Source organism: Pipistrellus kuhlii, unplaced genomic scaffold, assembly GCF_014108245.1.
Source record: "Pipistrellus kuhlii isolate mPipKuh1 unplaced genomic scaffold, mPipKuh1.p scaffold_m20_p_1, whole genome shotgun sequence".
Taxonomy (NCBI): Eukaryota; Metazoa; Chordata; class Mammalia; order Chiroptera; family Vespertilionidae; genus Pipistrellus; species Pipistrellus kuhlii.
The window spans coordinates 69,874,030-69,896,976 of NW_023425404.1; the positions used below are offsets into that span (position 1 = coordinate 69,874,030).

A 22,947-nucleotide genomic window follows, 5' to 3' on the forward strand; every position below is an offset into this window, starting at 1 on the left:
TTGAAGCAACATTTTACTGATGACTTTTCGATTTTCCAACTGTCTTTCGTTCAATTGATGTGGCACCCATTTTCCTTCCTTTAAATCTTTCGCATTGCCCTAACTGGTTGGCTCAGTGGATAGAGCCTGTAGACTGAAAGGTCCCAGGTTCGATTCTGGTCAAGGGCATGTACCTGGGTTGCGGGCACATCCCCACTAGCTGTACAAGTGGCAGCCGTCTGATGTTTCTCATCAATGTTTCTAACTCTTTATCCCTCTCCCTTCCTCTCTGTGGGGGGGGAAAAAAAATCAATAAAAAAAAATCTTTCGCATTGCTTGTAAACGATTGGAAATTGTTTGCTGAGCAACTTTTAATCTTTCTGCAAGTTGTTTTTGAGTTTGACAGACATCTTCAATAATGCTTGTAAATGTTGGTCTTCAAACTTTTTCAGTTGATCTGGACGTTCTTTGTCTTTCACATCAAAATTATCACTTTTAAAGGGTTTAAAGCAGCATTCACAAGTATCTTGAGATGGAACATGTTCACCATGAGCTTCCCGAAGTATACAATAACTTTTTCTTCAAAATAAAACTTCCCGCAAAGGCTTTTTTTGGCACAAAATTTGATATTTTGAAATGTAAAAATATCTATAATGTTAACACCTTCAGCAAATTTGACATAAGAAGTTTTGAAGCTTGTTGTCAATACAACAAAATAGCACACAAATCAACTTTTGTGTGTGTGTGTGTATATATATGTATGTGTGTGTGTATATATATATATATATATATATTCCATCTATTAAAAAAAAAATCCGCATTATTAACCACTACACCTAGTATTTTTATACTAGAGACCTATTGCACGAATTCGTGCAACAGTGTGGTCCCTGGGCCTGTCCTGTGGGACTGGGCCGAAACCGGCTCTCGTCATCCCGAGGTCTGGGATTGTGAGAGGGAGCAGGCCAGGCCAAGGGACTGCACTGGTGCACAATCGGGGCTGGGAAGGGACACAATTGGAGAGGGACTGCAAGGGGGGGGCTCCAGGGCATGTCTGGCCCATTTTGCTCAGCCCCAATTGGCCAGATCCCAGCAGCAAGCTAACCTACAGGTCAGAAAGTCTGCTCCCTGGTGGTCAGTGCACGTCATAGTGACTGGTCCATTGGTTGAGTATCTGCCTCCTTGTGGTCAGTGCATGTCATAGCAAGTGACTGAGTGGCCTTAGCATATTACACTTTGATATTAGGCTTTTATTATATAAGATAACATGAATTGCCAAAATCCTACAAAGTACTTTTTTTTTCCAAGTTCTAGGCCAAATCTCTGGAGAATGAGGCAGAAACCTGTTTTGTTTTTGTTTTTTGTTTGTTTTTGTTTTTTAAGTTTTACAAGTGATTCTGACTGACATTTTTGTTCAGAATTCACTGTCCTAGAGCCTTAATAACAAATATTTTAATACAAGGTAAGGCATCGATACAAAGATAAAAAGAGCTTTAAGACATGAACCTTTCCTTAGTTCCAAGTTTTTAAAACAGGGCTTTACCCCAAATTCCTTTTAGAATGGAAAAAAAACATACTGCAAAATTCCAATTTAAAATCTTTCAAAGTCAAGGAGGACATGATTCCATATTAAAATTTTACATTAAAATTAGATGTATCTTTGCCTCTTCATATTAATTATTGAACAGTTTCTCAACAGTGTACCCAAGACTATATACAATATGTAGGCTGTCTTATTTAACTTTCTTAAAATAAAAGTTTACAGTTGAAATCCACTGATTCGTCACTTAAATCCCACCCAATAAATTTTTATTTAACACATACATTTTAAAATGTGCACAATTTTATTAAAGACTGAACATACTTAAAGCGAATTCAACATTACAGAAGCAAACCTGAAACCCTATTAACTAAGTAATCCAATAAAACATTTCAGAGAAATGTATAGAATAAAAGCATATGAACACAATCATGAACATTTTATTTTAAAAAATATATATCAGTATGAAATAATAAAAACCCCTGAAAAAATTAAGAGCCTAGAAACCCTGTAGAACTTCTTCAAAGTAAGCAAGCAAGCAAACAAAAAGCAGCACTTAGAATGGCTACATCAGAACTAATATGCCAAGAGTAGATCAACTGAAAGCAAACAAGCAAGTAAAAGAAATCTTCCTTTAAAGACGTTTCTGTTACTGTCAAGGAAAAAACAGATGAGAAAGCAAGGACTAGGGCAGACAACAGAGACCTCACTAATGTATGTACTTAAATTACTGAAGCTAATAAATGAATAATGCAATTGCTAAGTTGAAAAGTGGTAGAATCCAAGCTTTTGTGCAATAGTACAAAGTTCAAAAACACTATTTTGGACTGGTGAAGTCTTCAGTGAGTCCAAACTTCGAATCATTTGCTAATGAAATTTTTAAAAATAAACACCTCACTATCTTCACTCACACATAATATTAAGTTTGCAACCTGGTGTGGTAGAGTTATATATCAGCAGAATTCTTATAAGTCCCAGGTATTTTAAAGCAGACTATACATACAGTAGTTTTTAAAAAATAGACAATGTTTACAAACTTTTTGAAAGCGCTATAATATATCAAAGCACAATCCTAAAACATTGAATTCACTAACAGGTGTTAATTTATAATTAACTTTTTCAAAACTTGGTACGTGTCAAAAATATATATAACTATTCTTACCCTTTACCCACTCTGTAGAGTCACATAAAAGTTTACTAGTTCACAATCAAATCGAGTATATATGGATAACCATAAAAATTTCTTTGAGGACATGTTAACCCAAAGCTCCTTCTTTAAACATATTTTCCTGACTATTCACCGTAGGCATATATATCAGTGAATAATACTACTGACATTCTAAATATACTAGTATATACATACCAATCTGAAGAACAGGTGCAACACCATTTAGATACATGCTTCCCCCCTCTCCCCTAAGCCTATTTTTGACATGGAAATGATTTAAAAATAAACACAAGTACCCCCAAATGTCCAACAATCCTTTTAACAACATGTAACCATTCTGAAATCCAAAACACGAGCCCTTACATTACCAACAACTTCCAAGACAGGTAAACCAGCCCGTCAAAGTTTCACCTTAATTAGCAAGGGTCCTGAGGATATATACATCTGCTTCCCCTCTGTGAGTTAGTAAACTGAGATAAAAACATTTTACTCCCAGCTAATGTTAATTATATTTCTCAGTCGTTTCACAAACACAACACAGATAATCTAGTTTGTTTGGTTTTTTTACAGGTAAAGAGGGTGGAGGAGGGGGAGACCTGATGAAGGGTACCCTAAAAAAAAAAAAAAAATTCAGTACAGGCATACCTCGTTTTATTGCGCTTCGCTTTATTGCTTCAGATTATGTGCGGGGTTTTTGGCTTTGTTTTGTTTTTACAAACTGAAAGCAAGACCCTCCACCGGCAAAACAAACAAACAAACAAAAAAACATTGCCACTTGCTTACATGCAGTGGTCTGGACAAGAAATCGCAATATCTCCAAGACATGCCTGTATGGAGAAGCTTGGTGAGTCAGTCCCAAACTAAGGAGGAACTGGAAGGGGAGTGACTCTAAGTGCATGAAGCCAGCTCCCCAGCTAAGAAGGCCCTTAAAGTTGGCGGTAGGAAATGAAAACTTCACAGTCAGCGGCAAGCCCTTGTGCCTAAGAGCGAGCAGCCCCGGGAAGAAGCATGGTTGTCAAGGGGCAAGTAGGTACCAACTTCAGGGGAGGGGGCCAGACGTGCCAAACCGGAAAGAGGGGAGGGGGGGGTGAGCCAGGAAAAGGTGGCCAAATCCCCATCCCAGTCCCTCTCGGCGGGCTCTGCACCTCGAGGGGCGCACACACAGAAGCAAACTCAGGGCTCCGCAGCCCGCGCCGGCCTCTCCCCCCGCCGAAAGGCGCGCAGCCCGCAGCCGGGAGCCCGCAGGCCGCCTCCGGGAGCCCCCGCAGGCGCCATAGTAAAAGCCAAAATGGCTGCCCCGGGGAAGCCCGCACCGCGCAGCTAGCGAGGCCGGCCCGGGAAGCCGGCTCCTGCGGGAAGGGGGCAGGAAGGCTCTCGCAAGACCCGTGGCCAGGACCGCCGCCTCCCGAGCCGCACAGGTAGGTCCCTCGGGGCTCCCGCCGGCCGCGGGCTCCCTCCGAGCCAAGTCCCGCTCCCACCCCCGCCGCCAGCCGTCCCGCACACCGAGCCCGCCGGCCAGGTACCTGCAGCTCGGCCCGCTCCACCTCCCAGTGCGCCCGCTCCATCTCGAACCGGGCCCACTCGTGCTGGATGTAGTGCAGGATGCCCGGGATGGTGTACTGCTGCGGCCGGGACAGCTCGGGGCCTGCGGCGGGGCCCGCGCCCTCGGCGGCCGGAGGACCCCCGCCGCCCGCCGCGCCGTTGCCCCCCGGCGGGAGGCTCATGTTCCCCCCGGGTCCCGGCTGCTGCTGCTGCTGCTGCTGCTGCTGCTGCTGCTGCCGCGGAGGGGCCGCCATCCCCGGGCCGCCGCCTCCCGCGAGCTCGTCCATTGTGTGTGGGGCCCCGGCCGGGGCGCGGGGCGAGACGCCGGCAGCCGGGGAAAGGGCCGGGGAGGGGGGCCCCGCGCGAGCGGCCGGGCGGAGGCCGGCTGGCAGCGGGGCGGGGAGGGGATGGGTGCTGTAGGTCTGCCGTGGGTCAGAGCAGGGAGCTGCCGGCCGCCGCCATTACAGTCCCTCCTCCATCTGCCCGTCTCACTCACTCACTTTAGGGAAAAGGGGGGCGGGGGGGGGGGCCGCGGCGGGAGGGGGAGGGGCGGGTTGGGGAAGGAGGGAGGTGGACGCAGGGCCGCCCCCCGCGCTGCATGCCGGGAAGAGAACGCCGGCGCCGTCGCACGCCCAGCGGCCGAATCCAGTCGGGCCTCAGCCGCGCGCAGGCGCATTGAGGGCGCGGTCGGGCCGGCGTCGCCGCTGGGGGCGGGGAAGGAGCAGGCCCCGCCCCCACGCCCGCCCGGACTCGCTGCGGGCGTCCTGCGGCCGGGACCGCGCGGAGTGTTGCGGGCTTCGACTTTCGGGAACGAGCGGGTCCCCGGTTCCCAGCGGTGTCTCCCCGGCTCCGCCAGGCCCGCGCGCCGCGCTCCGCCGAGGGCCTCCGCGACGGGCCCGCCGGGGGCTGTGGGACCTGGCTGGTCGCCCCGGGCGGCCGGCCGCCGCGGCCCGGATTCCTGGCGTGTCTTCGGCATTCCTGGCGTGCTGCGGGCCGCGGCCTGGCTCCCGCTCCGCGCTGACTCCGCAGCAGCCGGGCCCCGGGGCTGCGGGACCGGCTCTTGTTGGCAAACAGCCCGGTCCCTGCGGGGACTGCCGGCCGGCGCTCCCAGCCCGGCTCTGGCCCCGATTCTGGGTCTGCGGGGGGCGCCCACCGGAGCTGGTTCCACGTTGCCTTTCTCTTTCTCAGTCCAGGATGGGATTCTGTTTGGGGAAGTAGAGCAGGATCTACTGTTTTATGTTTTTAGTGTTTGTTTTTCGTGAGAGATGAGGAGGTGATGAATCAGACCTTTAGTTAGTGGATGGAGGGAGAAAGATAACTTAGAAGGAGACGGGTTAGACTAGAAATCTGCAAACTCAGTCAACAGAGCCAAGTACTGCGATTGAAATTTCTTTTGAGAGTCAAATTTCTTAAACTTAGTCTTCTAACGCCACTAATTCGAAATAGACTCGCCCAGGCCGTGGTAGTTTGTGGAAGAGCCACACTCAAGGAGCGTAAGAGACTAATGTGGCTCCCGAGCCATAGTTTGCTGACCACGGGGTTAGACTAACAATTTGTGGTTTTAGAAGTGAATGATTTTTACAAGTATTTCATTCCTACCAGAATCTTGGGATGGAAATAAGAAATAAATGCATCGTGAATACAACTTCGAGTTCTAGGGGAATGGCTAAAGATGCTTCTTTGGGCCATTAAATGTTATTTGAGCAAGAATAATACACGCATAAGAGGGTGAAACTTTAAGAACCATAGTGTGTAGTCTTATGAGATGAGATTGCCAGGAAACATCTTTACTGAACTAAGTTTCTAAGTTAATAGAGCTAATAGCCATTTAGTTGAAAAAATAGGACAAAAATAATACTTAACAGCATAATAAGGAAAGGAGGTTTAGCAATTATAGTTATGCAGGGAAATTGCATATAAAATTGATAGCAATTTTTTTCTTCTACAAAGAAAATTTTCACTATGGAATATATAGGATCACTCAGTGTCATTTCTTTTTTCTTTCTTTCTTTTTTTTTTTTTTTTTTTTTTTAACATTTATAAGAGTTTATTTGAGCCAAGATGACAACATATGCTGGGGAGCAAGACCTCAAATGCTCACACTTAGGGTATAATTTCAAAGAGATAAAGTAATATGTCTTATTCTATCATATCTATTCTACTGCTTTTATAGTTTAATGGATGGCAGACTGGACTTGTTGCTCATGGTGCCGTTTTATTTATGTATGAAATGAGGTCTTAGGTTACAGTAATAAGGATTATTTCTCCATTTTATAGTGACCTTCAATCTGCTTATGAGGCACCCGCACCCTCATCCCTCCCTCCCCCCCAATTTCTTTTTAAGGGGCCTCATAGCACATAAAAGTTCCGAAATCCCATACTGCTTCAAGACCTGTATCCCACAAGAAACATTTGTGAGAGAGTGTGGTTGACCTCCATGATGTTGGCATCAAAAGCAGAACTTGCACAGTTATATTTCCCACTGGTACCTCAAGCTCAAGTAAAGATTGAGTTTATAATTGTTATGTCCTCCCCATTCACTTTCAGAAAACCAAAAAACTGCTCCTCTTCCATTACCTAGTTCATTAAGTGCAATACATCCAAAGCCTGGCAGTCATTCTAATACCTTTCTTTCACTCAGCCCCCACATCCAATCTCTTCCACAGTAACATCTTTCATATCTATTCCATTGTCTTTATGTCTTAGTTTAAACCTCCCCACTTCCCACTACCACTGATGCCTGAGCAATCTTCAAAAGGCAGATCTGATCATGGCATCCTCTATTTAAAATCTCTTAGTGATCACCAGATTTAGAATAAAACATAAATTTTAGTATAGCATACAAAGGTCCTTCAAATTCTAGAGGTTCCTGTCACCAAATCTACCATCACACCATCATGGCACCATATTCTCTCCAGCCAGAGGACACTGTTTTGGGTTCCTCAAATGCATAAAGATGTTTCATTTCAAAGGAATTTAACACATGCTGTGTCCCAGTGCCTTTCCTTACCTTCTTTCCTCAAAACTCAGCTCAGGAATTAATTCCTCCAAGAAGCTTTCTAAATCTCTGAATTATTTAGACCCCATCCTAATATTCTCTTATGCTTTTCTCCTATTATTACAATATAAATTGCCTATATCAGTAACACTCACACAAGCACCTGCACATAACAGGTACTGCATATCTTTGCTTTACTCTTTTATTTGTTTAAAAGTTCTCCATTGGCTATTATTTTTCAGATACTCTGCCAGTCCCTGATGATCCACTGAGAACCAAGTGGACATAATCTCTTCCCTCACATAACATTCCATTCTAGTTTTAGGCAAGCACCAACCATCCTACCTTCCTTAATATCTGTCCAGATGTGTCTAAAACTGTCTCTCTTAAAATTTCTACTGTGCTCCCTATTTGAAGAATTTCTGTTGATCATCCTACATTCACTTTATTACTTTTTGAAATTCTCACCCAATGTTATTTTTTCCTTTGATCTCTGGAGAGGGTGGAAGGATGGGAGGAGAGGGAGAGAGTAAGAAATATCGATGTGAGAGAGACACATCAATTGGTTGCCTCCCACACTTGCCCCTAATGGGTCTGGGAAGCCTGCAGCTGAGGTATTGGCCCTTGACCAAAAGCCCATGCTCTTAACCACTGGACAAAACTAGCCAGGGCTATATTCACTTTATAGTTTTATATTTATTTTTTCTATCACCATTTATCCCCTCTATGCCCTCTTCACATCCACCCACCTCATCCCAAGCAATCACCACACTTATCCCCCACCATGAAATATCTACACTAATATGCCCTAACCAGTTTGGCTCTGTGGATAAGAGTGTTGGCCTGTGGACTCAAGAGTCCCAGGTTCGATTCCAATCAAGGGCATGTACCTTGGTTGCGTACACATACCCAGTAGGGAGTGTGCAGGAGGCAGCTGATCAATGTTTCTCTCCCATCAATGTTTCTAGCTCTCTATCTCTCTCCCTTTCTCTCTGTAAAAAATCAATAAAATATATTTTAAAAATAAATATCTACACTAATACAAGAGAAACATGCATATTGACCGTCCCTCGGCTACATCCACCAGTGAGTATGCAAATTAACCTGTTAACCAAGCGGGACCTATAAATACGTCAAACGTAAACAATATCGGGAACGGGTAGGACATATGAATACGTCCTTGAAATATATGTTGCGCCCTGAGAGGGACAGTATATATTTTTTGTAATCTTTTTTTTTAATTAATATTTTACTGATTTTTTACAGAGAGGAAGGAAAGGGTAGGGATAGAGAGTTAGAAATATCGATGAGATGTGTACTAGAGGTACATCTTTGAACAAGAGGGGCATGGGTCCTATCCCCAGTGGCACCCCCCACTGGGGATGTGCCAGCAACCAAGGTACATGCCCTTGACTGGAATCGAACCCGGGACCTTTAGGTCTGAAGACCAATGCTCTATCCACTGAGCTACACCGGTTTCAGCTATTTTTTGTAATCTTTATCATTGTAAAATTTATAATTTTTTAATTCGATGTGTTCATTTTTTTTGTCGGTATTTTCTATTTTTTTTTTTTTTGTAATTTTGTATTTTCCTTTGTGCTTTATATATATAAATAAATGAAAAAAATATATATTTCATTTATTTTCATTAAGTGTAAGTAAAAAAAAATAATACGAAATTACGTCCTCCGGGTGTGACGTCCTGACAGGTCCTAGTGAAAGAATACGCGCCTGTTACAGGTTGCGTCATTAAAAAGGGAACTCCCTGGTTAACAGGTTAACCCAACAAAGGTGGCGGCAGCCACAGAGCTGGAGCAAGAAGAAGGCTTGGGTTGCCCCCAGTGACCATTGTTCAAGGAGGGGCTGAGAGCCTTGGTCGCTGAGGGGCATGGCCAGCCTGAAAATGGCCCTTAACCCCTTACCTACCCCAGTGGGAACCCCCATCCTGAAGGGAGTGTGGCTAACTTGAAAACAGGCCTCAAACCTTCACCCATGCTGGCCACGCCCCCATGGAGTGAGAGTTCCTGCTGGGGGGCCTGGCCAGCCTGCAAACAGCCATCAGCCCCTCAACCAGGAACCCTCACCTTGAAGAGCTGTGGCCAGCCTGCAAACAGCCCTCACCCAGGCTGGCCACGCCCCCAGCAGGGACCCTCAGTCCATGGGGGCGTGGCCAACCTGCAAACCACACCCCAAGGAAAACCCCACCGTGATCTGGGGCACCCTTCAGGGCAGACCAGCCGGCCCCACCCGTGCACCAGGCCTCTACTAATAAAAGGATAATATGCTAATTAGACTGGGAGACCTTCCAGGAGACCTTCTGGAAAAAGCCATGATGGCGGGGCTAAGGTGGAGGTGGTTAGAGGCCAAGAGAGGATGGCAATTGTGGGTGATCAGGCCAGTGCGGGGAGAGAGGAAGGGTGATCGGGCCTGTTTGGGGAGCAATTGGGGGCAAACAGGCTGTCAGTAGGGGTCAGCTGGAGGTGATCAGGACGGAGGGGGCAGTTTGAAGTGAACGGGCAAGCAGGGAGGCAGTTAGGGGCAAGCAGACCAGTGGGGAGGGAAGGTGGAGGTGAGCCTACCGGTGGGGGGGGGCAGTTAGGAGCAAGCACACAGGCACAGGGAGCAGTTGGGGGTCATCAGGCTGGCGAGAGGGCATTTGGGGATGAGCAGGCTGGTGGCAGAGGGCAGTTGGGGGCAAGCAGGCCTGCATGGCAGAGTGGTTAGGGGCAATCAGGCAGGCAGGCTGGGGAGCAGTTAGGAGCCAGCAGTCCCAGATTGTGAGAGGGATGTCCGACTGCTGGTTTAGGCTTGTTCCCTGTAAACCAGCAGTAGGACATCCTTTGAAGAGTCTCAGATTGGACAGGGTTCAGGCCAGACTGAGGGACCTTCTCCCCCAACCCTGTTCACGAATTTTGTGCACCAGGCCACTAGTCTTTTTATATATATATATATATATAAAAGCCTAAGCGACAGTTTTGACAGTTGCTATGTTGTGCACTAACCACCAGGGGGCAGATGCTCAACACAGAAGCTGCCCCCCTGGTGGTCAGTGCACTCACACAACCAACTTCCTGTGGCCAGCCAACCTCCCACAGTCCCTTCCCCCGGCTGATTAGCCCCAACTACCAGCCAGGATGAGGGCCCCCACCCGTGCACGAATTCATGCACTGGGCCTCTAGTGTTTTTAATAATGTCAGTGCATTCCTTGGCCATGTTTTTCTCACATATAGTCATTTATCTGCAGGATTGTCTCCTAAAGGGGCAGGACCCATGCCCCTCTTGTTCAAAGATGTACCTCTAGTGTATAGGAAAGTGATATTCCCCAGTAAATGTTTGATGAATAACTTAAATTTAAACTAAACTAGTATGAATATTTTTCCTCCCCCTCAATCATTTTTTATTAGTTTTTATAATACTACCAGTAATCTCTTGCAGTTCAATGACCAGAACTGCCCTGGATGTTGAACATAAAGGACACCAAGATTTTCTCTGATGACAGAATATTTTTCATACTATTGACATTGTGCTTTGTGTCTATGACTCCTAAAACACTGCAGTGAGCTCCTAGATTCTTGTTTCTGAGGTAATGAGCTTTCCCAGGCATATTATCACCTACAACTCACCTAACTGGAACTCTCTGCCCACAGTGTGGCTGAGTCATTGCCTTTTTTCAGTCTGTTCATCCCTCCTCAGCTCCCATTATTCTCTTGGTTTCAATGTACACTGATGATCTTTACGAATACCTATTTATATCTTTAATCAGTTTAGAATTTCAGGGTGCTTTTTTCTTTTCCATTAGCTAATCTTAGAAACTTGTGTGCTTTTCTATCTGATCAAAAAGGTACTTGTTGCCCTACCTGGGTTGGCTCAGTGGATAGAGGGATCGTTGGTTCAATTCTGGTCAAGAGCATGTACCTTGATTGTGGGCACATCCCCAGTGGGAGGTGTGCAAGAGGCAGTTGGTCGATGTTTCTCTCTCGTTGTTTCTAGTTCTCTATCCCTGTCCCTCTCTGTAAAAAACCAATTATATATATATATATATATATATATATATATATATATATATATATAATGTCAGCAAAAAAATATTAAGGAAGTCCAGGCTTTTAAATAAGTTCAGAGTAGTTAACATTCAGATACCTTCTTCCCAATTATTATAAAACCTGATGTACAAAGAGTTTTAACTGTGCCTTTGAGAACTATATGATACTCGGTAATTATTTACCTGAATATCCAGCTGACTGATATCCTTCTAACAAAGAGCTCCAACTGGTTCACTAACAATTTAGTCATCTTTTTGCATCATCTGAAAAAGTTGTGACTAGTATTCTCACCTCCGTGGGGAGGAGAGAAGGTGAGGTAAGAGTTCTGGGTCACTTCCACAGTCCCTTAGTAGAATGAGCAGTGGTTCCCACTCTTACATCAATGAGTGTGTATGTGTATTTGGAAACAATGAATAAAAACTCCCTTCTCTTCCTCCTACCATTCTATCAATGGACTCAATATTAACTATGTCTGGTCCCCAAGTTATATACACTTTTTCATTAATTTTGCCTTTTTTTAATTTATTTTTAATTGTTGACATACAATATATTAGTTTCAGGTGTACAACATAATGATTAGATACTTATACATTTTACACAGTGATCACCACATCATTTGTACTTTTGACATCCATTTTAGGTAGTTTTGAGGTGATTCAGTCACTCGTGGAAATTACGTAGTGTTTACATTTATAAATATAGAGAACAAATGAATATTAGACTACAGTGGAATATCTTTGAGATCTGGCAGGTGTTAAAAAACCACAGAGCAAACTGTATAATGCAGATGGAACAGAAAAGGAGAAGTCAGCTTTGACCGGCACTATGGTTTGTCCTGCCAAATAAGATCAGATATCTACTTCTCATTACAGTAGTTGCCTGTAGCTAAAAAAATTATAGAAATACATTGCAGGGCATTTGAACTATTCAAAAAATATATTGTGTGGTAAAGAAAAGAAAAAGGAGCTTTACAAATTATAGACAAATAGGCACCAGAACCTTTAGGATACTTAGCGTGCTATATAAAATTCTAGTCCAAGTTCATTCCGGAACTGTCTCCTGGGTATGAGTCAGAAAGCTGTAGGCTGTGATAATATTGTATAACAGCTAACTCACAGAGATATCAAAATTGAAGGAAATAAAGAATTGCCTGGAGCTGATTCCCTCTTGGACATTGGCTTAAAAGTGAAAAACTAGGTCTACAAACATGAGAATCAAATGACTGGAAAATGTGACAATGGGAAATGGTCAAAACTTTCCTAGGTAATAATTTAACAATCTTAGAGAGGTTTGTCCTGCTGAAGCAGCAAGGGCAAATGTTCAAAATAATGATATCAGACACATTCACCTTGCCTGGGAAGTCTGTCACAGTTTTTTCTTTGGAGAATGTTTTAAATTTGGCAAAAATTTCACAAAAACTTATCCTATATAATGATCCTATATAATAAAAAGGTAATATTAATATGCAAATCAATGCCCTCACCCGTTTGGCTCAGTCGATAGAGCGTTGACCTGCTGACTGAAGGGTCCCAGGTTCAATTTCAGTCAAGGGCATGTATCTTGGCTGTGGGCAAGAGGCAGCCAATCGATGTTTCTAACTCTGTCCTTCTCCCTTCCTCTCAATAAAAAACAAAACAAAACACCAATAAAATATATTTTTAAAAATATATATGCAAATATAATAGAATGGTGGAATGACCAGTCGCTATGATGCACATTGACCACCAGGGGGCAGATGCTCAATGCAGGAGCTGCCCCCTGGTGGTCAGTGCACTCCCACAGTGGGAGCACTGCTCAGCCACAAGGTAGGATGACGGCTGTCAAGTGCAGCAGCCTGCCTCCGCTGCAGCTCTAAGGATGTCCGACTAATGCGGGCCTAAGCTGTCAGTCGGACATCCCCTGAGGGCTCCCAGACTGCGAGAGGGTGCAGGCCCAGCTAAGGACCTTCCCCAAGCCTGGCCTGCACCCTCTGGCAGTCTGGGACCTCTCCAGGGCTAATTGGGCAGTCGGACATCCCTCCTGCAATCTGGGACCACTGGCTCCTAACTGCTCGCCTGCTTGCCTGCCTGATCGCCCCTAACCACTCTGCCTGCCTGCCTTATCACCTCTAATCACTCTGCCTGCCTGCATGATTACCCCTAACTGCTCGACTTCCTGCCTGATCGCTCCTGATTAGCTCTGCCTCAGCCCGCTGCCATGGCTTCTTCCGGGAGGTTGTCCAGAAGGATGTCCAGAATGACACCCCGAAGGTCTTTCAGCAGTCCAGTCTAATTAGCATTTTATGCTTTTATTATTATAGGTCTCTTTAAACAACAGTAACCTTTAGTTTAGTCTTTCTGTGACAGACTAACCTAAAGTACATGCAATTACCCCACACATAAAAAGATTGAAGAATTTTTAGAAGCATTTTAAAATAACTCTTATTGCCCTTTGCCCCTTGTTTTATTTTATTTTTTAAATTGACTTCATAGAGAGGAAGGTAGAGGGAGAGAAATAGAAACATTAATGATGAGAAAGAATCATTGATTGGCTGCCTTCTATACATTCCCTACTGGGATTGAGCCTGTAACACAACTGGGCATGTGGCCTGACTGGGAATCAAACTGTGATTTCCTGGTTATTGGGTTGATGCTCCACCACGAACCACACCATATAGCTTTTAATATAGTGATCTGATATTTTATTTATTTATTTATTTATTTATTTATTTATTTCAAATGATTTCTTTTTTTTCTTTTTAATATATTTTATTGATTTCTTACAGAGAGGAAGGGAGAGGGATAGAGAGCTAGAAACATCGATGAGAGAGAAACATCGACCAGCTGCCTCTTGCACACCCCCTCCTGGGGATGTGCCCGCAACCAATGTACATGCCCTTGACCGGAACCGAACCTGGGACCTTTCAGTCCACAGACCGACGCTCTATCCACTGAGCCAAACCGGTTTCGGTGTGTTCTGATATTTTAAATTGTGCACATAGACTTTTTAAAATTTTATATTTTGAAAATTTTCAGTCATGCAGAAACAAAAACGTCTACATTATCAACAGTTATCAAGATTTGCCATTCTTCTTTCATCTATCCCATTCATTCTGTGTGAGGATTTTTTTTTTGACACAAGTGTGTTTAACAAAAGTTTGATATGAAGCTGCATGGGGCCCTTTGGAGAGGAGACATGTGGAAGCAATTGATTTCTCTTTGAACACAGCCTTTGTTTATATTCATTCCAAGGCTTCTAACATGATGGTACTATTTATTCGTATTACCGCCATTCCAATATTCTGTTGCCACTATTTGCCGTTATTACCCATTCATCTATCACAAGGTTCAAAAAGGTTGAAATCCTCCCAGTATTCCTGGGACATGTTTACTACCATTTAATTTCAGTGGTAACTTCTTGTCCATAAATTTTCAACTCAACAAGCTCATTGATGCCTTGAAACAGAATTCATGGCCTCACACTCCCTCAACAGGCCCCAGAATGTTTTAAAGTAGATCCCAAGCATCATATAACATACTGGTACATGCTTCATGCTTCTCTAAGTATCTTCAACAGATTAGGGCCCTTTTTTTAAAAAAAAAAAATAGCACGATACCACAATCACACCTATGAAATTAATAATTCCTTTATACAGTCTAATGCCTGGTTTATAATCAGTTGCCTTCAATTATCTAAAAAATTGTGTGTGTTTTTGAAAAGTTGTTGATTTCAAATCAGTATTCCCCACCACCACCAAATCTACATATTTTATTTAGCTGATATGACTTTAGTTCTGTTTTGATTTGCCTTCTCATGCCCCATCATCATGCTATTTATTTGTTGAAGAAACATGGTTAATTTATCCTGTAGAATTTCCCACATTTGGTGATTGCAATTTTTTGGGTATTATTTAGCATATTTCTTTCCCCTCCCTATTTTCAATCAACTGGAAGTTAGATGTAAAGGCTAGGTTTGACTCACCTTTTAAGTTTCATGGCAAGAATACTTCTTCATTGGGGTGCAGTATACTTTGTAATGAATCACACCGTGTGGCACGTAATGTCTAGTTCCAATTTTAGAACTGTTTGATCACCCTGTCCCAGCTATCGTCAGCCATGGCTGCTGGCTAGCTGTGTTTTAACACATACATCGTGTTCTACCCTCAGCATTTTCTCTCCACCCGGGGTGGGGTCTGTCCTTCTGTGAAGGAGGGTCTGCTGGGTGTTTCCAGGCCATCAAGGTTGGGGGTCGGACTCACTGGCAAAAGGGAGCCTGGCAGGTCTCCTCTGTTCCTTCTGTGGCCTTTAGACTCACTCGTGGGGTTCTCACTTCCAGGTTGGAGAGCTTTCTTTCGATGATGACTTGGTAATTTCTGGGCTCCTTGGCTCTTTTTTCCCTTATAATTCACTTTTTCTAAATGCGGCGCTGTCCTCACAGCTACGGCCACCCTCTTCTTGTTGCTCAGGGTAGTTTGGTCCTGCCTGTTAGTGTTCTGGAGCAGCAGCCTTCACCTTCTTTACCTCATGACACACACACTGATTACTGAAATTCTGCAGCACCACAGAATAATATTATTTATTTATTCTTTTGCTGATCTGATAAAAAAAAAAAAAGAAAAGGAAGATATAATTTTGATTCGTTCACACCTGGTGGCTATTATCATATTTCGTTTTTCTTTTAAAATATATTTCATTATTTTTTACAGAGAGGAAAGGAGAGGGATAGAGAGTTAGAAACATCAATGATAGAGAATCATTGATTAGCTGCCTCTTGCACACTTCCTAGTGGGGATGTGCCCACAACCCAGGTACATGCCCTTGACCAGAATCGAACCTGGGACCTTTCAGTCCGCAGGCCGACGCTCTATCCACTGAGCCTAACCGGTTTCGGCTATTATCATATTTCTATTTGACCATGGGGGTAAGAGGTCAGTGCCCCTGACTAAATAGTCTGATACAGCATGTTTTAAAAATTCTTATAGCACATCTGCCTGAAAACCTCTGTTCTAAAGTTCCAGGGGATGTTTTCCACCTAGTTTGTTGTTGTTTTTTTTTTTTTTTTTTTGTAAAGATGTTGCCTGTAGAATTTTATTTCTGTCCCAGCTATTCTCACCATTTTCTGTGTGGGGATTCTGGGAGATCACGAAACTACCCTGCTGCCTTTCTACACTCTCGGCATTTTAGAGTTTCAATCGTCTGCCATTTAACCTTTTAGTATAGCCCTGCTGCTGAAATATTTTTATTGTAGTTGACCACTACTAAATTAATTGTGACATTATTCAAATATTGTGTGACATAACTGAGTGTAAATTTAAGAATGAATGTCCTCTGAGCAGCAGACGGGCAGGCTCTCGAATCTCCCATGTATAGTTTCAATTGGAGCTGTAACATGTTGCTACACTTTATCATGAAACGGAGAAAAGCAAAAAGGCTCCTAGCAAAGGGCAGCCAAGCAGGCCACCCGGAAGGCTCTGCGTTCGCCCTGACATCGGATCTGAACGAGGATGATATAAACTCAAGACAGGCATCTGAGACCTTGCCGTGGGCAGTATTTGCCAGGTATGTTTTATTTATTGAAACTAGGAAGGGAGAGTAGTTGAACTCACTAAAGAGCAAATCAGACATAAGAATTTTGAAGCTTAGGTCTACTCACAAACGTTAAACCCCCTGTGTACACGGAGCAGCATGGGCTTTGCTGTCCTAAATGGTCACATTATCTCATTGAGCCACTTCTGAGGCATCATAGGCTCCATGTTGAGATCAACTAAAACTAAATGATCTGTTAAAACTGCACCTTTTGTCACCTGCTCCTGGGTCAAGATTGAAGCTGCCGAAGCAGCCATTTTAGCCAGGAATGCTTTGTATGGAGGTTCAGAGCCAGGTTTACAGTAGAGAACGGGCAGTGAAGCTGTGCATCCACGTCCTTACAGCCGTCACGGAATTGCTGGGTGTGGAAGCGAGCCTAGGGATAAAGAGCAGCGGTGAGGGCCGGGCCAGCAGGAACTGGGTCCCTCCTCCACCATTTTCTCAGGGACCTTTGGCAAGTGACTCCGCTTCCCATCTGTTAGTGAAGACAAAAACAATCTCTAACTAGTAGAGCTATCCTGAGGATTAAATGAATATAGGTAAAGTGTTTAAAACGGCGCCCAGTTATTAAGCACTGTGTAAGTGTTTTCTACTGTTCTTATCTCTCTCCGTGAGTTGCTTTATGGGGTCATATCCCCAGTCCTATTGCAGAGTGAATGTCTTTCAGGCCGTAGCACTGAAGGTCTAGCACACCACCATCAGACATTGGGAGCGTCCATCACTCACTTGAATTAGAGTTAGCTGTGGCCATGCCACTAACAAAAATGATACATCCTGTTGGGTTAGTACACTGATTCCCAAATTGAGATTTAACAGTAATTTTTAGGTTTCATTGCTCCTTTTAGAGTGGTGATCTGAAAAGAGAATTTGTTATTGCAGCCATAATTGTCAAAGAGGTATCTTCAGGCTCCAAAAATATTGCTATAGCTTTTAATACTGCTTGATTTTTAATTCAGGAAACATTTTTCTTAGGAATATCTTAAATAATACCTTAAAAACATAGCTCTGGTTTCATAGTATTATTTTCTTGTATGTTTTTTGTGGGGTGGGGGGAATCACATGGTAACTAATCCCCCTCCCCAAGGTAATATGAACATTAAGGGTAAAAGATTTTATACTGTTTAAAAAAAGATTTTATACTGTTGAAACAGATTATTAATTGCCGATAAGTTATGAAGTGATTGTTTTATAGAAACAATATCTGAAATTTGAGTGCTGTACTTTAATTTATAGTCAACTTCTCAGAGATGTATTTTGTGTAAAGTAAGATTCCTCTGCACCCTGTTCCTTCTTTAAAACTAAGATATTGTGTGTCATTTTAAAAAATATATATTTTATTGATTTTTTACAGAGAGGAAGAGAGAGGGATAGAGAGTCAGAAACATCGATCAGCTACCTCTTGCCCCCCCCCCCCTCCCCTGAGGATGTGTCTGCAGCCAATGTACATGCCCTTGACCGGAATCGAACCTGAGACCTTTCAGTCCGCAGGCCGACTCTCTATCCACTGAGCCAATCTGGTTTCTGCTGTGTGTCATTTTAACCCAAAAATTCAATGAAGGTGTTTAGTTATTAAGCACAAATATTTAATTTTAACAAAACAACGTAGGATAAAATTACCCACACAGGGCTGTTTCTATCCCATGCCCACATTATGTCAAAGTAAAAATTGTGTTCCCTATTTAAAATTTCAAAATAAATTACCTGATACTACAACCAAATAAAAGAGCCTAGCCCAAGTGACTGTTGATTGGAGCATCATCAGTGAATTGAAAGGTTGCCGGTGCAATTCCTGGGCAGGGCACAATCTAGGTTTTGGGTTCTATTCCCATCTGGGTGTGTATAGAAAGCAATCAATGGATGTTTCTCTCTTACGTTGATTTTCTCTCTCTCTTTTTTCTTCCCGTGCCCCCCATCCCTTCCTCTCTCTAAGCATGTCCTCAGATAAGGATAAATAAATAAATAAATATAATTTTAGAAGAAAATTTTTATTTCGATTTTGAATGATACATAGTATCTCCATCGTGTGTAGTAATGGGAAGGTTAAATCCAATTACTAGTCTAAAAGCAGCTTCTCTCTTCTCAAAAGAGTGGAAGGAGCCCAGCCTGCGGGGCTCACTGGTTGAACATTGACCTATGAGCCAGGAGGTCCCGGTTTGATTCCCGGTCAAGGGCACATGCCCGGGTTTCAGGCCCGATCTCCAGTGGGGGGCGTGTAGGATGCAGCCCATCCATATTTCTCTCTCATCGCTGATGTTTCTCTCTCTCTCTCTCCCCCTCCCTTCCTCTCTGAAATCAATTAAAAGATTTTTTTTTTTTAAATGGAAGGTTAAGGTAACAACAGGCTTGCTTGAATGCCAGCCATTAGCCGTTTATATCCCTCCAGCAACAGATCTGATAGTGGGTAGCTCTCTGGCAAATGACTGGTGGACAGCCTGTTCTCAACCCTCCCGTTCCCCACTTCGTGCGCACACGCGCAGAAAAGCAAACGAATTGATTGCACAAAAATATTCAGAGGGGGTCTGGGGGCAGGTCAGGGCCTCAGCCCAGAGGAGCTGCTGCCATTGCTCCCCGGTTACGTCTCACGGGGTCCCTCAGAGGTTGTGGGATATGTGCCTGTGGGGGGACGGGGGAAGGGAGGGTTGAGAATAGACTGTCTTCCAGTGCATTTCGAAGTATAAATATCAATACAGTTTACCCAAATGCCTCAACATTTATATTATTAACTAGAGTATTAGTTTCTTTTTATAAAACTTGCATATAATAAATGCATGAATCTTTAAAGTACATTTGCTGAGTTTTAAAAAACCCATACATCTGTGTAACCCAAATCCCTCACAACTACAGTTTTTACCAAAGGAAATGTCAAAGAAAATACTAGAGTGCAATATGTGTAGTATGGGTAAGCATTGTCTTGTGAACTTTTGTTTCAGATATTTTATACTTGTATATGGGGTCACAGTGTAAAATATCTTTCTTATCATCACAACAGAAAGTGAAAATCACTGGTCTGATAGTGGAGCTCAGCGTGTAATTAAATAATGATTATATAGGGCAACGATTTTCAACCTTTTTCATCTCATGACATACATAAACTAATTACTAAAATTCTGTAGCACACACAGAAGTATATTTTTTGCCAATCTGACAAAAAAATAAATATAATTTTAATTCATTCACACTAGATGGCTGTTGTTGTGTTGGCTGTTCTCAATTTTTTTTTTTTATGTGACAATCTAAAAGAAAAGAGGTCAGTGTCTCTGACTAAATAGTCAAATATTGCATGCTTTAAAAATTCTTGCATCTTGACCAGTGTGGCTCAGTTGGTTGAGCTTTGCCCCATTTACTAAGAGGTCTCTGATTGGATTCCCAGTCAGGGCACATGCTGTGTTACTGACGTGATCCCCAGTATGGGTTATGAAGGAGGCAGCCTATGCTGTTTCTCCCTCATCAATGTTTCTATCTCCCTCTCCTCTCTTTCCCATCTAAAATCAAACATTTTTCCCCCCAATTATTGCAGCACAGTAGTTTGCTTCTTGCGGCACCCTGGTTGAAAATAACTGCTATGGGGTGACCGGTTTTGTAGCTAGAGTGATGGGATCTTAGGAAGGATAAGGGGCTTTTTGTGGTTAGAAAGAGGGGATTGGCATACGCATGTAAGGCTTTACTGAGGAAAAGGTGCTATGTTATCACGATAACATTGGCCAATGCTCCATTTCTGAGAGATTACATATAATTATTCCTCTCATCCTTACAACCCAGAAGGTAAGTACTGTTACTTTTCCCATTGTACCCCAGACTGAGTACAGGAAGATTTAAGTAACTTGACCTGGGAAACGAAGCTAGTAAGTAGTAGAGCCAGTCAAGTTCCATGTAGTTGACATGAGCTTTTGACGGTTATATTATACTATCCTAGAGACCCAGTGTAAGAAACTCATACACTGGGCGGGGAGTGGGGTCCCTCAGCCTGGCCTGCATCTTCTCGCGGTCTGGAACCCCTCGCTCCTTACCGCCTGCCTGCTCACTGCCCCTTATCGCTTGGCGCGCTGCTCCTTAGCACTGCCACGGAGGCGAGAGAGGCTCCTGCCACCGCTGCTGGGCTCTCCAGCTGTGAACCTGGCTTCTGGCTGAGCAGCACACCCACCACCAAGGGGCAGCTCCTGCATTGAGCATCTGCCCCCTGATGGTCAGTGCACATCATAGCGACTGGTTATTCTGGTTGTTCTGCCACAATGGCCCCTTAGACTTTTATTATATAGACTAGAGGGCTGGTGCACGAAATCCGTGCATGGGGAGGGGGTGTCCTTCAGCCCAGCCTGCACCCTCTCCAATTTGGGACCCCTTGAGGGATATTCAACTGCTTAAATGGGCAGTCAGACATCTCTCTCACAATCCAGGACTGCTGGCTCCCAACCGCTTGCATGCCCGCCTACCTGACTGCCCCTAACCGCTTCTGCCTGCCAGCCTGATCACCCCCTAACTACTCTCCTGCTAGCCTGATCAATGCCTAACTGCTCCCCTGCAGGCCTGATTGCCCCTAACTGCCTTCCCCTGCCAGCCATCTTGTAACAGCCATCTTGTGTCCACATGGGGGTAGCCATATTGTATATTGGAGTGACGGTCAATTTGCATATTACTCTTTTATTAGATAGGATGAGTACTAAACATTCTCTTTGTGGAAATCTGCTTTTTAACTCGGGGATTTTATTTCAATCACTTTCATGAAACAAATAAAATGTTTTTTTTGGTCTCATGTTGCTCGAGAGAGAGAGAGAGAGAGAGAGAGAGAGAGAGAGAGAGAGAGGGAGAGAGAAACTAGAAAGGATGTTAGTCATCACCAAATACCACTTTCATTTCTAGAAATTTGATACCCTACTGTTATCATGCAGTGAATTGTTTGCTATTTCCAAAATTAGTTGTGCAGTGGCATTAGAAAAGAGAACATTGATTTCATTGTTCCCAAAGCTACCTGACATTGATATTTATTAAGCTTAATTGAACATTTATTGACACCATGCATGAGTGTGGTAAATTAGAGACAGAATTTGTGTGAGTTGGAGACCAGAATTCAGGACTTCACAATACATGTCAGATGATCAGTTTTCCCATCTGCAGAGTGAGGGATGGCAGGTACGTGCATATGTTGCCACACCCTGCTTTCTAACCATGACTGGCATTGCTAATCACTCATGGCATTCTTTTCTTCCGAACCCGAAACAGCTCCAGACTCCTTCCCAACACAGTGCCCGAAACAACGAGTACAGTCAGTCACCACGGGCACCCACGTTGAAATCTATTTGTCATCTTTGGATATGACAATCTATGAGGACTTTTCCAGCTCTAACTCCAGAAATACACCATCCGGAATTTGAAAGCTGTGCCCAATTCGATATGTACTTTGGTCTTTCCAGGCTCCCTGTTCTCTAGGCATTGCATTTACATCACAGAGGACCTGGGGCTCTGATGTGTTCATACCCTACTGTGAGGTCCCCTCCCCCAGACAGCCGATCTGGGCCCTCAGCTCTCCTGGGCTGTCCGTAATGAATGCTTTCCCAGGCAGGTTTCCCTTTTCTTCTTTGCACATTCCTACATGCTCTTGGGTGTGGAATCTCAATTCCTGGCTATCAAAACGTCTTCCTATGTGTGTTGTTGAATGCAAAGAGTTTGTAAAGAGCGGGAGTTCATACCTGCTCCCTGACCACTCCCAGCACCTGTCTGAGCGCATTCTGTATTTCGTAATTGATTTCCCTCCTCACTCAGGAGAGGAGCCTAAAGTGTTCACCTTCAGTTCTCAAACATGGGCTTGTCTCTGAATCTCCACATTGTACATTTGGGAGTTGTTTATTTTATAATACAAACAATTTATTCATTTTGTGTGTTCCTTTTATTACCACTGTGTAATCCTACAATTACATATTGTGTAATCATGAGCATGCAAGAAAGTGTTGTATTCAAAATTTTAGATGACGTCAGCTACTATTTTCAAGACTTACATCCTAATAAGTATGAATTCAACGCGCCCTTGTATGTCCTCCTTGGTCTTGAAGTCAGTGGGGAGGATTGCTGTGCTTCTGAGGTGGGACCAATGTGGCCCCTCGGTGTGGCATCTCAGTGAG

The 22,947-nt window shown here is 43.7% G+C and overlaps 2 protein-coding genes and 1 pseudogene across 7 annotated transcripts in view; 1 reads left to right on the forward strand and 2 right to left on the reverse strand.

Moving 5' to 3' along the window:
• STRN3 (striatin 3) overlaps positions 1-4,516 on the reverse strand; it is a 77,967-nt gene extending 73,451 nt beyond the window's left edge. Inside the window, exons 1-2 of one of the 2 annotated variants that reach the window (XM_045585195.1) lie at positions 4,458-4,516; positions 4,211-4,427 (exon numbers count right to left, since the gene is read on the reverse strand). In XM_045585195.1, the coding sequence (XP_045441151.1) occupies positions 4,211-4,427; positions 4,458-4,516 (276 nt within the window). Of the gene's footprint in view, positions 1-4,210 lie in introns of both variants that reach the window. The other variant, XM_036451004.2, reaches the window with a different exon arrangement.
• AP4S1 (adaptor related protein complex 4 subunit sigma 1) overlaps positions 3,583-22,947 on the forward strand; it is a 42,125-nt gene continuing 22,760 nt past the window's right edge. Inside the window, exon 1 of one of the 5 annotated variants that reach the window (XM_045585197.1) lies at positions 3,583-3,713. The gene's annotated coding sequence lies outside the window, so the exon portion shown is untranslated. Of the gene's footprint in view, positions 3,718-3,859; positions 4,106-22,783; positions 22,908-22,947 lie in introns of those variants that run through there. The other 4 variants (XM_036451034.2, XM_036451044.2, XM_036451014.2 and 1 more) reach the window with 4 other exon arrangements.
• Positions 14,431-15,801, reverse strand: LOC123652775 (annotated as a pseudogene).